General features: G+C 38.5%; 1 protein-coding gene across 2 annotated transcripts in view; it reads left to right on the top strand.

The window, feature by feature from the left end:
* Positions 1–1,364: 1,364 nt before the first annotated feature.
* Positions 1,365–17,898, top strand: part of acsbg2 (acyl-CoA synthetase bubblegum family member 2) — a 48,752-nt gene continuing 32,218 nt past the window's right edge. Inside the window, exons 1-2 of one of the 2 annotated variants that reach the window (XM_057841089.1) lie at positions 1,365–1,494; positions 15,021–15,153. In XM_057841089.1, coding sequence (XP_057697072.1) covers positions 15,044–15,153 — 110 coding nt within the window. In that variant the 5' untranslated portion in view covers positions 1,365–1,494; positions 15,021–15,043. Of the gene's footprint in view, positions 1,495–11,775; positions 11,927–15,020; positions 15,154–17,898 lie in introns of those variants that run through there. The other variant, XM_057841088.1, reaches the window with a different exon arrangement.

Here is a 17,898-nt window from a genome sequence, read left to right as displayed (position 1 = left end):
CTAGCTACAGTTTCGCCTAGACCATAGGCAAAAGTGACTCGACCTTAAGCGCCTTAAGGTAACTAGTTACCTACACTGAAAAAAATAACTGGTGGATTTACTTGATAAAATCATTGTAACAATTTGTACTTACTTGTATTAAGTAAATTTTACTGCACAAGCACTAAAATTTACTTAAAAATGTGTACTTACTTGTATTAAGTAAATTTTACTGCAGTAAAATTTACTTAATACAAGTAAGTACAAATTTTACTGCACAAGCAGTAAAATTTACTTAAAAATTTGTACTTACTTGGATCCAAGTAAGTAAAAATTTTGATGATTGATGATTTTGTCAAGTAAATCCACCAGTTGTTTTTTCAGTGTAGGGCCGGCCCTATGCGTTTGAGTGTGTGTGTGTGTGTTTTTTTTATGTGGGGGGGGGGGGGGGGGGGGGGGTGCGTGCGTGCATGTCTGTCTATCACAATTTAGTCATTCGTAATCGCCCTGCACTACTATTTCTCAGCACAGAGCGGCAGCAGAAATCAAACTATTCGGATAACAAATGGTACAGCCATACTTGTTACCCTAATTGGTGAAATCAGAAAAGGAAAGGACAAACACTGGACAGTAATGGTGAAACTGAAAACCTATTATGACTATGAGTGACTACCAGTAACTCGGTCTGGTGACTTTTGATCTTCATCTCCCTTCCAACAACTAGTGCAACAAAAGTGCAACGTTTTACTTGGTGATGTTTAACTTCGTAAATACAATGGAAAAAATGGGCAAAGTGTCCATAATAGTATCGCAGAAACAATAAGCCATACTAAAATGAGCAGAGTCACTGGCATGGCGCATGATATTGTATGAAAAAATTACCCACATTTTTCATTAATTTGAGTTTTCCGCCAAGGTAGGAAAAAAAACCCTACAATTTACTCTAAAACGCACAAATATTACAAGTATGCATTAAATGCACGTAAAAATATATCATTTTGTGCATAAATGACTTAGCCCCTGACCAATATTAGGGTACAAATTTGTGTACATAGCCATGTCACTAAATTACCTGATCCATATTTTGATCACAGAATTTTTAAAAATTTGAATCGTAAAACAGTATTTTCGTGGCTATCTAAGCTGACTTAGCTTTATCTGTGAGTTAAAAGTTTTGTTCAATTTAATTTGTAGCAGCACTTATACTTAGCTCAGTTATCATATTCTTAGCAAAAGTAAAATTTAGTCTGTTTTCAATGTAATTAAATTTCACGAGTTCCCCCATATATTAAAAATGCAGTTTAAGTGTTTTAATTTTTACTCAATTCACCAAAGAGTATTCTTGCATTTGATTGGACACGCATATCAAAGAATATGCAGGGGCGCCCTATATTGACGTCATTCAAGAGTAAAGTGAAATTTATGCATATATTCTATGCTTAACGTTAGATGCGTCAGATAAGACAGACGTGATATCACGAAGGCTTACGCACTGCGGCTTTTGGAAACTTTAAGGTAAACTGGTTTCTTTTGACTGTTTGCATCGAGGAAATGTGACTTGACTGTATACCTTATTTCTTCTTTGCTTTTACACGTAGAACGTTTAAACACAGCGTCAGTAAACCAAGGCTAAAAATGCATTATCAAAACCCAACCGTTAAAGACAGTGGGTGGTATAAGAGTACAATTATAATGTACCCAAATTAAACATGTTGTAAGACGAATTATGTTTGTTTGTTTGTTACTGTATTATGTAGTGGATACTCGCTGAAGGTGAACTAGGCTACCACATGTTTGTCGTTCTTTCAAGCTCGTCAAATACCTTTGATGAAACGTAACTATCGACTTTAAAAGAGAGCGGAAATTGCATTTATCTCTTCAACTACAGCAACTTGAAAGAATAGCAATGGGTAAGTCTTAAAGTGATCCTCTGATTTAAATACATGTAGGCTCTAATAAACCACAATTGTTCTCTTGTACTAAAATGTGTTGTTAGAAACACATAAAATGTTAAATCAATGGCAATATTTTATAATATTTAGTCCATATTTTGACTTAGTTGGCGCCATGGTTTGCGGGCTCGCAGTGATGACGTAATTAGTATATTTCCCCGAATGTGTAGCGTGTTCAACAATTGCTTATTGCTGCCTAAACTCGCCAAGTAAAATGCCACGATGTGCTGCTTTTGGATGCAATATCCAGTCAAATGGAAAAAGGGGAGTGAAGTGAGTGGTCAAGGTGGAATTATTATTTTTAGTGAATAAATGTGCATAAGTGGAAGTTTCTCCCCCTTTTTGGTCCCTGTATGCATGTATCCTACCCACCACTAGTGTTGTATCGGTCGCGAACGATTCGGTCTTTTCGAACGAATTGTTTGGGTGAACGAGACCGAACTAATCACCATCTGCACTGATTCGTTCTATGAAGTTAGGGCTTGTTCGCTGCGTGGGAGGGCGTTGAGCAAGCGGCAGCGTCTTCTGACATCACACACGACCAATCAGACGCCAGCCTCATCGCGGGCAGGGGAGGGAGCGGAAACAGAATCAGGGCGTCTGTCACTCACTTCCACGTGTCACCAATAAGCAGCCAGCGTGCACGGAAGGGGGCAAGACTGAGTTATGTCACTTCCCGTTCAGTGACTCGGTCCTCCGGTTCCTGACCTAGCTTGCTGCTAACTTGACTTTCCAGTAATGCGGTGAACAAGTCAAAAAATGGAAGGAAATGACTTTGTCACATATTTGTTAACGTGGAGCCTATCAAATGCTGCTCAAACAGACAAAACACCATACAAATCTAGCGAGCATGGTTTAGTGTACTACTTTTCTCAACAGACTCGGGACTACCTATGACTGACAACATACTATCAAATTTACAGTAGTTAAAACACGGGTAGCTAAAAAAAAAAAAAAAAAACACGGGTAGCTACGAGGCAAGCTAAAGTGAGCTGCGGTCGCGTGACGGCACTCACGGCAGTGAAGGGGGCAGGGAACTGTCACTATATGGAGGCTTCATGGCAGCGATATTTACCTCATATGCGCACAGAAAAAATATTTAGTATTAGCACCATAATACTGATTTGCAATGAAACTGTATATACATGTCAATTTTTTCCGACTGTTTTATTATTATTTTTTTTTTCGTGTCAGAGCGTGTTGGGTGTTGATTTGACAAATTATGTCCATCCGTCCATCATGTGCTACTCAAAAACAACGCACGCGGACACGGGAGATGTCGCAATATGTCAACATTTTTCTTAACAGACTAATGAGAGTAGAAAGGCAACATCGTAAAGAGCAAACAATTATTTCTCGTCAGCATTTGACAATCTGAGATGAGGGGGCGACAGGGGAGCTGACCGGATTATTTTATTTGTTAATACCAGTGCAAAAATTCAATACAATCATCTTAATACTGATTTGCAATTAAACTGTCGAATATCAAAATGTTGTATTGTTTTTATTTCAGAGCAGCACATTTGACAACTAGCTATTTACACTTCAGTTTTAACAATATTGACCTAAAATAATAGTGATAAGCATAAAAACAAAAATACAACAGAGCCAGAGGTAAATATGATGTGTTGGTCGTTCCATATTTAGAAATTAAACTTTCAATTTATTTTTATTTTCGTGACAGCAAGCATGCTGCGTTGGCTGGTAGCATATGTGATCAAGATCATGCTAAAGAAAGTCCGTGCGCCCCCGACCCCAAACCCCCACTCCCCCCACAAAAGGAAAATGTTTAACCGTGTCCTAAATCGAAATGCAAGCACGAGCCATGACTTTGAGCCCATAGAACTAGGACAGACGACGCGGAAGTTCTCCCTCGCTTTTGCAGCAGCAGGAGGGAGACGAGGCTGTCTGTGAAAGCAGAATGATACCGCCTGTCACTCATTTCTGAAACTACGACGAGCGGTGCCTGTGTGCAAGAGAGGGAGGGACCAAGCAATGTCACTTCCCGTTCAGTTATACTGCGAAGCGGTCTTTGGTGATTCGTTCGGCAACGTCACTTCCCGTTCAGTAACCGAACGATTCGTTTGGGCGGGGAGGGAGATGAGGGGGGCGTACGATTCGTTGAACGATTTGTTTGAACGAATCTTTTTTAATGAACGAACCGGAATGGATTCCTTTACTCAAGTGAACAACAGATCCCGTCACTACCCACCACGCGTTACAACTGGCGCCCGGACATTTTTCCTGGATCTTCAGTCAAGTAAGGGTCCCATCGCGTCTGCAATAATGGTTTTGGATCTGTCCATTTATTTTTATTCGTCGGTCCCACACCGGCTTTTCGGATCAGTCTATTTTGTGGAATCGACGGCCTAATCGCGGCTGCGATATTGCCATGGGATCGGTCTAATTCCTGGATCTTCGAGTGAGTACAAAACGCAGATTTGGATTAGTATTGCTATCTTTTTTGTTGACTATTCTTCGTGGGAGTTTTACCCAAATCATACTAAATAATTAAAGCACTATGGCACACTACAGTGACGACAGTGACTCTGACGTGGACCTTACAACAATGTTGGAGTTCGTCAGGGAATGCGTGTTTGCGTACTGCTGAGCTCCCGAGTGAAGAGTGGTCAAGGTGGAAATATTATTTCTTGTGAATAAATGTGCATAAGTGGAAGCTTCTCCCAGTTCTGGTACTTTTATACACGTATCCTAGCTACCACGCGTTAAAATGTACAAGACCCGGACTACACAAGGTGTGCTCTCTGGCCTGTACTGTATGTAAAGCACACGACAGCTCTGGATGCTAACAATCTACATAATTATATTGGGAAAACGTTTGAAAATGCAATATGCTTACCTTGAATATCTGCTAATAAAACCGGAGTTCCCAAATCCCAACAGCATGCACTCTCGCTCCCAACCGGAGTTCCCAACTTCCCAACAGGACTCTCTCGCATCACCAGTTTTGCCAAACTTTTGTCTTATCAGGTATTTGCTGCACGCATTTTTCCCTGAAGCTCGTCTTGTGAACGACCGACAGTGCTGTCCTGCTCTTCACTTTTCAGATCTGGTTCAAATAGGAAGGGTAGAACTGACGACATGTTGGGAAAACTAACGAGTGACAAGCTGGAATTTCGGCATTCGGGGCCAGTGATGTCACGCACTGCGACGTAACAAGAATGGCGACCTATCACTTAAAATAATTTTACAAACTTTATTAAAACAAAAACATGAAGAGGGGTTTTAATATCAAATTATTATAACTCATACTAACATTTATGTTTTAAGAATTACTTGTCTTAAAAAATAGAGGATCCTTTAACAATAAACTCTTACAAATTTACTGGTTTACTAGGGATGTCACGATACCAGAAATTTAGTAGTCGATTCAGATATCATTGAACTTCTCGATACCATTTCGATACCACGGTATAAATAAAAAAATGAACAATCACGCCCACGTTCTTAAACGTACACTCCTTCATTAGAAGTAAACAACAATACTGTGTGCATATTCAGAATCATTGCCATGTGACTTTAAAGTATAAAAATAATGTGCATTAAGGTATCAAACAATAAAATAAACAAAATAAAATACTGTGCATGTCCTGCAGGGTAGACCTGGAGTATTAATCAAAAAATAAATACTGTGCATCACGGTCATGTAGTATTCTAGTGCAAAAAAAAAGTTTGTTTTTACTGCTAACACAAACGCGCACACGCAGATTGCAATCAGTAATTTACAGACATGGTGTGGTAAATTTTTGACCAACTTTTGTGATAGCCTAGCCTATTTAAAACGTTTAATGACAGAATGACAATGATCGATCGCCTATTGTAATGTCCGTAAATATGCACTTCTCCTTTTAGAGGAAGTGAGTTGGTGCCGTTATATTGTTGTGCATTTGTTTTGTTGCCACAATACAGAAGCAAGTAAAGAACACTTTATATATATATATATATATATATATATATATATATATATATATATATATATATATTGTAGATGTCGTCGCAGTTAGGCTAGGTTCATACAGCAGGTCTTACTGCACAATTCTGATTTTTTTTTCGTGTTTTTCTGACTCTAGTCAGGCATTAACTTGACGGTCTGAACGGGACAGGTCTTATAAAAGTGGACGATTTCAAATCCAATATTGGTCACTTTCGTATACGGTTGAAATCTGATCTGGGCCACATTTTTCCAGAATGCGGCTGCGGTCTGAAATGTCAAATCCCCCAAATCGGAATTAATGCAGCAATTATGGAGCTGTGCATTAGTGTTAGCGCCTAGCTTGAACGCGGCTATTAGGGAAGAAGCAAGCTTGACAAGTCATAAAAAATGGGGGTGAGGGGGAGATATGTCTGAGAATGCTTGGTTTGCTTTCTGTGCTCCAAATGAGCAATATTTCAAGATTGCTTACAAGGCCGAGAGTCTGGGCAAACTGTCTGTATATGTGTGCGTCATGCATGCACAGTGCGTGCTAGCAATCAATCCATAAAAACTTTGACTATAAGATTTAATGGGGATTATTTAGTCTGTTATTTGTGTCCTCTTTTTGGAAATCAAAATATGATAACCCTAGAATGACATATTTTGACTGTGTATATGACACCTGTATATGACTCTGCCACCTTGTGTCACCCCGTATGACAGACAAAACACAACACAAGCGGCCAGATCTGCCACCTCAGTACTCACGGTACTTTGCGTATTGCAGAAAAGGCAGTACCGTCACATTTTCAGAATCTTAGTATCGACTTGCTACCGAAGTAGTGATTTTCGTTACAACCCTATAGTTTACATAGGGAAGCCTTTTCAATACGGAAGTACGTCCAGGTTTATGAAATGATAACGCTATAGAGCACAAGTGTCAAACTTGAGGCCTGGAGGCCAGATCAAAGCCACAACACTTTGTGTGTCCTGCAAAATACAATTATGTACATCAATTGTTTCTCGTTTAAATATAAAAACTGCAGATTGTCTTCAATTTTGAAATGTCAACCATTTTTCTTCTACAAAGCCATTTTTTAAGTAACTGTTGAACAAAAATGTTTTTGATTTCAAAACCTGTTCTCATTCAACCCTAAAAAGCACAGTTTTTATATCTATTCTGTATGATGTAATAATCTTGAAACACGTAAACCAATGCTTCAGAGCCTTGTTTTTTCCATTCATTTTCTGAGTTGCTTAGTCAAAACAAGGATCGAGGGGGTGCTGGAGACTATTCAGTTTACTGTAAGCAGTAGGCGGGGTACACCCTGAATCATTTACCGGCCTTGTAACGCACACGGAGATGAACAACCATTCACACAATCACATACACGCACACCTAGGGATTTGGAGTGTTTTATCAGCTTATCATGCATGTTTTTGGGATGTGAGAGGAAACCAGAGTACCTAGAGAAAACCCATGCAGGCATGGGGAGAACGTGCAAACTCTGCACAGGAAAGCCGGACTCAGGGATTGAACCCTTGATCCAACATACCGTATTGGCCCGAACATAAGACGGCCCTGATTATAAGACCCTCTTTTTCAAGAAGTTTGAAAAAAGACTTTTTCAACACCAAATTAATTTTTATACAGAAAATAATTACAGTACATCCGAAACAAATGATTATAACAATATATTTGAGAGAAAAAGCATGTTATTTTGCCTCATTCAAATCTTAATATCTGAACATTTAAATATGTAAAGTAAAGTGCAATCACATTCGTAAATGAATAGCTTCTGGTTTTTGAAATGTAAATAAACCAATCTATTGTGATAAAACAACAAAATTGCAATAACTTCATTAACCATCAAAGTGAAGTCTAACTGTAGTCTTGAAACAAATCTGAATAAGAAAAAAAACATTGCAATAAAATAATGCAAACTGGTTAAACTAAAAAGAGTAGCTGAGATTTGTCATGACAGAACATCAATTGCTTCAGTGATATCTGGCGCCATCTAGCGTCGTGAATGGGGAGAGTAGCTGAGCTCTATCATGACAGAACATCGCTTCAATGATATCTGGCGCTATCTAGCGTCGTGAATGGGTATAATGTCTAGACCGTGACTATAAGACGACCCCCTCTTTTTCAGTGTTATTTCAATGCAAAAAACACAGTCTAATATTCGGGCCAATACGGTATTAGTTGGTTTGGTTGTGCCCCACTTTTTCAGATTTCAATTTTCAGCTAACCTTGGGCAAACCTTTAGCAACAAAAAATACATAAAATCCTTCAACCAAATTCTTCAATGACATTTCTAACACCCAAACACTTAGTTGAAATTTTCTTAGTTGCACTTAGCTTATTTTGAATATTTTTGCATGATACTCCATTTCACATGATCATTGTAAAAACCTTTTGAGATTATTGTGATTAATGACTAGATATGTATATTTAAAACTGACTCCAAGTAACACAGCTCATAGGATAATATTATATGAAAATCATTCATTTCCAGTGTAATGTCTAACTCAAGCTCCATAAATTGCACGCTGTAATCGGGCTGTCAGTGTACATAGAAACCAGCCCCAGTGGAGCATCTGGTGAGTAAGGAAGCATGTCAATGACTGAAAGTAACCTCAGTGAATGGCACGTCACCAGCTGGAGTGGCCAACAGCAGTAGAGCTTGCGCGCATGCGTGCACTCAATCCGGCTATCAGGTGTTGCTGTGGCGTGTTGGCAACGTGGCTTCTCTCAAAGCAATTGGCTATGACTGATCTTGCTATAAAAAAGAAATGATGGCATACATCAGATGAGCATCAATTCAAGTCAAATAATATAATGGTAGCTTTATAATGAAAATAAGACTTTATTATTCTTTTGAATACATAAGCTGCTCAGTAACCGTGTAGAATCATTTGCTATTTACCTTACACTGAAATGAAAACCAATCACCTATGCATTTCAAACCAGACATGTTTACAATTAGAATTAATATATGTCACTCTGTGCTGTGCTCCTCCTGCTGTTGTCTTCTCCAAGCTGTAGTGTTTGCTCTGATGCATAGTACTCCACAAGACTTACAAGTACACGATTAGCTAGGCTGAAGCTGAAAATTTAGAACACACTCTATATACTAGGGGTGCAACGGTTCAGTTAGCCCACGGTTCGGTGTGAACCTCAGTTTTGGGATCACGGTTTCGGTTCGGTTTCGGTTTGCTTTTTGCATTTTTTTTTTTTTTAAACTGCCTTTATTTTGCTTTTAAGAAAATGAAATAAACACTGAAAATGTAAACATGTTCGACTGTTAAAATGCCTCTTAGCTCATTGGCTAGTTTAGTGACTGACTACTGAAATACACACACAGTAGTAAAAAAGTTACTTGGCAAAGTAACTGGTGTTACCTTTCATGTTTTTTTTTTCAAGAAGTATTCATTCATTCATTTTCCATGCCGCTTATTCTTCACGAGGGTCACGGAGGTGCTGGAGCCTATCCCAGCTAACTTCGGGCAGTAGGCAGGGGACACCCTGAATTGGTTGCCAGCCAATCGCAGGGCACAAGGAGACACACAACCATTCAAGCACACACTCACACCTATGGGCAATTTAGAGTGTTCAATCAGCCTACCATGCATGTTTTTGGGATGTGGGAGGAAACCGGAGTGCCCGGAGGAAACCCACGCAGGCACGGGGAGAACATGCAAACTCCACACAGGATGGCCGAAGCCCGGGATTGAACCCTTGATCTCAGAACTGTGAGGCAGACGTGCTAACCACTCAGCCACCGTGCCGCCCTTCTAGAAGTATTTTAGATAAAAAGTTACTTAGGTTCACTGGGAAGGTTCACTACAACAGAGCCTTTCTGAGAGTTTACTGCACTAAAATGGCGGCTGTTTACTAACGCTACCGAGTCTGTCATTTCGCATGTAGTTCTATATGCATGAGATATCTAGGCGTAGGTTGTAGGCTGTCGGCTACAGTCAGGAAATAGTGGAGCCACCTAGCCTAGCATCGCAATTGCTACACAACAAACACTCTTCCCTCTTCGTGCCTCTGACTTTTCTCGTGTCATTCAACCAATGTATTAACGAACGGAGGGAAAAAAACGTAATGCACGAAAAACGTACAGAATTTGAACGTAACGTACGGCGTACACATTTAAAAATCTGTGCTCACTTGTACAAATTAAGCAGAGACCGTACAACTTGACAGGTATGGTGACAGGGTGATGCCGGCTGAGGTGCCGGAGTCATGTTATAAGTGTTGCCATTAGCATAGGGAACAAGCGCAATGCTTGCAAAAATTTTATTTTTTTTCCAATATTTTCTCTCCCTCCTATTTTCTTTCCCACCGCATTGTAGTACACGGGAAAACCGAAATGTTGCCACACCGCATATTTGAAAGAAGCCAATGCTTCCTCAAAATTCAGTCTCTCCACTCCTCCGCTCGCCATAGCTTTTTGTTTTCTTTCTTGTTTCACTTTCACTTCGCTCGTAAGCGAGAGAGGGCGTTACTCTGCTTCTATTACACAGGTGCTTGACAGCGATCAGACATTTACTTGCGGCGGGGCGGGAATTTCTCCACAGCTGTGCTTCACATCGCACACAGAGCTCGACCAATTCACTCCACAAGCTTTCGGAATAAATTAATTGCAAAACCGAAAAGGCGCGGTTCAAAAAGGCATATTGAACCGTACGGTTTGGCTTTGAACTGCAAACTGTTGCACTCCTACTATATACTCTATATTTTTGTGAGAAAGATGTGCTTATACATTGTGATGATGTTCTGGCTCATCAAGAGATTTGTCATTACTCTGCTTGAAGAACATAAGTGAACCAGAAATACGAAGTAGCTGATGCTGCGGCTGGCATATTTTAAATGTATTCAGTCCTAACAATTTACTTGACTGATCTGTTAACACAAAGGCAACATTAGTAAGTCACTGCACAACTTTAGTTCAACAACCTGTTTTTCCACAGATAGCTGTAGTAATTAACTGTTTACTTCCTGAATACCTGGTTTTCATTGCACACGTACAGAATTCAATGACCTGTTTCCCAAAGCAACAGATCTGGATGCCTTACATTTAGGAAATTTGGATATTGTTTTCAAACCACTAATGAGATTGAAAAAAAAAACCTGACTTTTATCAAAAAATTGTTTTTTTCAAAAATCTTGTTGGCATTGAGTTTCTTGGCTGTTATATAGTTCAACATACAATATTCAACTGGAGATGAATAGTCATTTTCTTTCAATTACAAGCATTTTATTTAAAAAATGGGAGGGGGGGTGTTTTCATCATTTTTTTTTTTTTTACAAGTAAAAATGCTTCTAACTTTACCAAGATGCTTCTTGTAATTTTATTCACCAATTAATTAATATGCAGTACAGTTCAGGCCAAAAGCTTTGATAAAATAAAATGCCTGCAGAGCACAATAAATCAATCAATTGTAAAAACAGCCGATCATTCTTATGTGAAGGTGAAAAAATACCCCGATGAAGATGTTAAAAATCAATGTCATTGTTTTTGGGTAACAGGACATGAAAGCCTGATCCAGGCTAAAAACAATTTGACCTGCAGTAACCTAAACCCAGCACAACGGTAGAGTGTTGTGCTAGTCGCTGTGCACATGTGTGTATGTGCAAATGCCTGCATGGGAATATCTGCAGGGGGATGGGTTTTGTAGTATCGTTCTGAGTGAGAGAGTGTGTGAGGGGTGGGGTGGTGTAGACACTGAGCTACAACTTCCCCCAACCTTATTCATTTGGCTTGCATGACCTTATATGGAAGATGGGTCTTGTGGCGTGAGCATTTTCGTCCTATCAGATAGCTTTAGGATGGGGAGGTGTGGGAATGTGTAGAAGGAAGTGCAGACCCTGCAGGGTGGGGTTTTTCTGGGGGAGGGACTAAACAAGCCGGCTGCTGTTTGAAAATGAATGATCGGCTACCCGTGTTGTAGTTGTAGACACACTAGTAGATAGACATTTTTTCTCATAAACCGAAGGAGCTTGTACACCAAAATCGAAACCCGGCTAAGAATCCATTTCCAAAAATGCAACGTGAGTATTCAATACATTTTTTCATGTAAATGTCTTGGATCTATCCTTTTACTATCAGTCTGCACTTGCTTTTCAGCGACAAAATTACATCTTAGGAGGCTCTGCCATGGTCGATATTTTGTGTATGGCCTTTTTTTCTGCAAAAAATGGACTGTGTTTTTTTTTCTCTGTGTGGGATTTTCATGATACATTTATGCCTTTTTTATTTTGCCTGATGAGAATGGGTTCAGCTTTTGATCTAGAATATTTTTCTTATTGACTATTTTTGAAATGATGTAGTTTGAGTAACATGGGTTCAGCTTTTGATCTAGAATATTTTTTTTTTTACTATTTTGAAATGACGTAGTTAGAGTGATCACTATGTCAATGACACGTGGAGGATCTCGAGTCTGGTGCAGCAAGGGTGTAACCCACCTGGCACTTGTTTAAATTTCTCCCACAAGAGATAATGTGTTTTAATTCTCCATTAGAGCTAATGGTGCGCATGACAATTTAGAACACTTGGCATCTTTCCATATACAGCTATAGTGTGATTATACACCAAGTTTTCTGAGGATCTTTTCTAGTTATAAGCTGCTGTTCTGGATCCTTTTCAAGAAAGAACAGCTGTTAAAGGGTGTACTTCATTTTTAGAGCTGATCAATAGAAACATTTCTTTTAGTGATAATTTCAAGGAAAACAAAGACAGCCAATGGCTTGTGATAGCAAACTGACAAAGAGCGATATCTCTAGGAGTAAGACTGGAATATTTGATAACCTAAATGAACTTTAGAGTAATGTCATCGAGTGTGGGGTTTCAAGAAACAGCTTGAGGTTGTGATAAAAATCTTGAGAAGATTTTAGTGTTCAGTATGTCACTCCAACTGTTGTGGGTTTAGAACAGCTGTGACTGAGCATGACTGCTCTACTTTTGTAATCCGCTGTTGATTGCTGGAAAGCACTCAAAAATTCAGTATCATGTCGCTGTCACTTTGAGAATCCATCTGCTTGTTCATTCATGAAGAAAAATTGCGCAAAATTTGCAGTGACAAGTTTTTCTTTTGGTTTTTGAGAAGAATAAGATTAGGAGAAGAGACATATTTGATCTGATATTACAGTAAACTCTTGTGTTATACAGTATTAAGTAGCTATGGTCACTTCTATGTAATAGCTACCAATGGTTTGTCATTGTTTTTATTAGCAAAGTTCAGCTGGTTAAATGGTAAATTGTGTTACACTTGTATAGCGCCTTCAAAGGCCTTTAATGCGGGTCTGCTGTAACAATTCCATTTTTCACAGACATAAACTTGAAAGTTGAAATATTGCTGACAAAGATTCATCAAGATCATGATCTTGTCAAAAAATTGTTAAATGTCGCTCAACAATATCCAGCCTCCGAGACTCTAAACCTTCATTGGAAAAAAAAAAGACAAATTTTGCATCTGCTTTGCGTAGGAGTTGAACTGTATCAACTCTAGTTGGACTCGTACAGCACCAAGATTTGACACAAGGTTATCGCGCTGCCTTATAATGTCATAAGACCAATGTAAAAGTGCCATGTGACGTGATTTTGGGGAAAAATATTTTGCCTCTGCTCTCTGACCTATCTCCAATCACAAAAGCCCAGCTGTCCTGACAGGCCATTCATAACTGGACAACAGGTCCTAAAAGGTCTGACAAGGCCACTGGTATGTGATTACACTCACTTGACTGTTAACAGGCCAGCAGAAGACTGAATTTTTGGTTCAGTAAATATCGTAGAGGCATATCTAAGGAGTATTGATTGTCGAGACGATGAAACGGGTGCCATTGGAATGTAGTATGTTACATCTGTGAAGTTGGCCCCTCATCAGGTGCAAATTTATCGAAAAATTTTCGTTTGTGGTGCTATCGTTTTTGAGATATTAAATTATTTTACAGGTCAATCTGAGGTCTAATGAGATATGATAATGAGATATTAATTTTGAGTGATAACGTGCATCGCAGCCCACCATTTACTGCAAAATGGACTCGAATGGATGCCATTTGTTTGTGCTACATTTGTGCTAGTTGTTGGGACACCCCTCTGTTATTGAGGGAGTTAGTACGCTTCGTCAGCCGCAACAGAGGTGCTGTGAATGATGTCATCACTTGAAATGAATATCTCAAAAATGATAGCAGCACAAATAAAAATTTTACAGCACAAACGTAGCACAAACGATTGACACCATTTTTAGCCATTTTATATCAAAATAGGGAGCTGGTTGCTCTCCGCTTGCTTGGCTTGCATGTTCAGGGTTTCCCCTGGTGTTTTATAAGCCTGACAGGCTGCCAGGCTTTTCTTGACCCTCTGCCAGGCTCATACTGTGCTACAAAACAAAAAATATACAAAGTATTGTATACATATTGAAAAGGCAATGGTAAAATCTTATAGTTAGTATAGTTGTGAAAAAAACCTGTGCCAGCTCACCATTGCCCTGAATTGCATTGTATTTTTGTTTTTGTTAAAACTAAGTCTAAATATTATTAATAAAGGGCTTATAATAACGCATAATTGTCTTAATTTCATGTCAACAATTTTAAGTATTTAAAATAATAATAATAGTGGAAAAAATATATACACTCATTTATTCAATCTGTTTAAATTTTTTTGACTACACATAGAAAGGTCACAGCAGAGATTCTGCACTGGAATATTTGCCTAAGTGACAGACCCACTGCTTCCTTATCAAAAATCAATGGACCATTATGTAATCTTTGACACTTACAACTGTTCCAGGGAGGTCAGAATAACCTCGACTTGAAAAGGAGCGGGTCAGTTTATGAAAACACCTAGGTGCAACTCATGTGTTCACTAGAGTCTCGACTTGCAATTAGAGCAGTGGAGCAAAGTTTCATCACCATGTTTTAAATTGTTTTTGGCCTGTGTTACAGCAACCTCTTTGAAAATAACACAGTTGTAAATTGAGTAACTCTTATAAGACAATATGTCAAGCCCTACCTGGGTCACTGGGGAGATGTTATCAGATAGTGGTTTGAAATTTACTTAACCAATATTTGGATTGGCTTATTTTGATGTTGGAGACCATGTAAAATACTTGTTGTTTAACTCAAAACTACCTTTCTGCCCTTGCAGTGACCGTCTGTGAGTCCAGCACCATGTCTGAAGCTGGTGTGCTTCAGCAGCCTCATTCTGATGCCTTCACAGAGTCCACCTGTGCTTCAAGCAACAATTCAGCACCCCATGATCTTGCTTCAGATATGCCCAAGTATGTATACACAAAACACAATAGCAGCCCACCCACGTGTGATTCAAAAGAGATGTAATAGCAAAACGATAAGAAATTTAGTATTACTCTAATTTGAATGATTCGTTTAGTACTGACAGTTTTCGCCCTAATCATTTGAAAATAAATTTGGTTCATTTATATGCTTGTGCGGTACTTCTAAGTAATTTCTGCACTGCAATTTATAGATTTTGAAGCAGTCATGTTTTGAAAACATACACACTTAATTTGTAATTAAGTACATGTTGATGAAAAGCAATTAGATTCAATTGAATGGACTACAAGTATAAGAGTTTTGATGGTCAACTTCATAATGTTTTTTTTGTTTTTTTGCAAATATTTATTTTTTAAATTGATTCTTGTACTGTGTTCTGAAAACGATGGTCTTAGTTATGAAAGGAACATCTGGGAAACACTCTGCCTATCAAAAGCAAAGATTGGGTTAGTTTTACCACGTTCTGAACAACCTGCTTGAGCAAGAGCGTTTCTCAAAATGTAATTGTAAGGTGTTGAAGTTGTTTTCATTTTATTTAGTATAACATCACTTAGTGTACAAAATATATTCAAAAGATTTAAAGAATCGGGAGAAATCCAGCAGTGTAAATCGGCAACACGCCTGAAAACCAAGGCAAATTTATTTGGATAGCACAATTCAAGACAAGGTGATTAACAGTTCTACAAACAATATATTTTGGGGGCACAGGAATACTTCGTAACGCCATTTTTAGTAGAATCAATTTCTCAGTTACAGTGGGGAGAACAAGTATTTGATACACTGCCAATGGGTTATCTAGTGCAAATCAGAATTCTACCATGTAAAGCCACAGATTTCTCTGCATTGTGTCCTTTGTGCCAACGAGGAAAGGACCAATCAGATTTTGTGAGTGCAAATAAGTTCAAAGAACAACTTCTCTGATGGTATGTGAGTGAGTAGAAGATGCAATCTTTGTCTTGTACATAACAGATGTAAGCTTCTTCTTAAAGCCTGACTTTGATGTCTAAAGAATCCAGCTAAGATATTTAGATGAAATACATAGTGGAATATAGTTACCGGTATGTGGATGGGTATTGTTTACAAGTAGATAAACAAATGCCCTGTTGGCTGTAAAAGAGGAAAATGAAAGAAATACCATTCAAGACGAAGGAAAATGTGACAAAAATTGGACTACAGATTGAAATGATCTTTCTGACAAATCTGGTACAAGCATCTTTTTGTCTTTTAATATTTATTGATTTATGGTCAAAATCGGAAAGAAGTGGTAAAAAAATTTTGTACCGTTGTATTAAATAAAAGATGTGTTAACGCAAAATCCAAGCAAGATCTCTTTTCGGAATATCCCTTGTTCAGTAACACACTGTACAGTGTGGCTTCATAGTGCTGCAATGTGGATTCTAGACCCCCTTACGACAGTTATGGAATCACCAATCTTGGTGGACATAAGTTAACTGTTTTTGGTGTAGAAAAACAAAACCCATAGACATGACACAATACTTTAGTTATTTGAAATGGCCACTTTCTTGCAATAAGAAACACTGAAAGAAATCAAAAGAAAAAATTTACTTAGTAACAATTAGTTTTACAAGAAAACATTTTGAGGGGACAAAGATATGAAATTACTCATTTCTGAGGACAAAAAATATGGAACGTTTAAGCAAACACATAGATAATATTTTGTTGCCCCATGTCTGGTTTCTGACAATGAGTGACAGTCAGTCAATTTAGTCATCAGTTAATTCATCAATTTAGATCCAAATTTCTCTCATTGCTGTTGGCAGATGATCTTTGCATGTTGGAGCCATATCATGGACCATTTTCTGTAAATTTGACGGATTTTTAGTTGAATTGATGTACTTTATAAATCTCAAAGGAATGGCACCAGATAAAAGTTCTAGCATAATCACCTGGCCCAATGCAGATTTTTCATTCATCAATAAATAATACTGACACTCGTCCACCCATCAACAGTCCACGCAGGATTTTCCGTTGACTATTATAACCTTGTTCGTTTCTGTTTAGGTGTTCATTATGACTTCCACTTGATTTTTCTGTATGTTAGTCCCATTTCCTTTTAGCAGATTCTTACAGTTCAATCACTTATATTGACCCCAGTTTTCTCTCAATTGTTTTCTTTTCTCGGTGTTGTTCATTCTGTTTTCAAGATACATTTAAAGAGCATATGACACGAGAAAAAAAGTCTTAAATGGCATTATTATGTGAATTAGAATCATATTTTGAGACGATTCAACTATATACAACAATTTAGCAAAGCACAGATGACGAGAAATTAGTCTTTTAATCTGCCGGTTAGCCACGCCTACCATTATAGGGCTTTAGCGTCCCCAACAGGTGGATGACGTCAGCGGTAGAGTGGGCTTATCGGTTTTACTATTCAGCCCATTGAGGGGGAATTATTCAGAATGAGAAAAATGCAACGAAGAGAGCCGCAAAATGTCATTGTTTCAGTCTCTCTACTCCAATATTTTTACAGGATATTCTTTTTATCCAAGTATTTTTCCCCAATAGCTATATAAATGGGTTGAGAAGGACCAGTCAGCCCGTCGAGGGGGAACTATTCACAACGAGGAAAACGTGATGAAGAGAGCGGCAAAATTTCATTGTTTCTGTCTCTTTACTTCAATATTTTTACAGGATATTCTTTTTATCCAAGTATTTTCCCCAATAGCTATATAAATGGCTTGAGAAGGACCAGTCAGCCCGTCGAGGGG

This window comes from Corythoichthys intestinalis, chromosome 7, assembly GCF_030265065.1.
Source record: "Corythoichthys intestinalis isolate RoL2023-P3 chromosome 7, ASM3026506v1, whole genome shotgun sequence".
Classification (NCBI taxonomy): Eukaryota; Metazoa; Chordata; class Actinopteri; order Syngnathiformes; family Syngnathidae; genus Corythoichthys; species Corythoichthys intestinalis.
The sequence above is the reverse complement of the archived record's forward strand: the minus strand, read 5'-3'. Positions and strand labels throughout refer to the sequence as shown.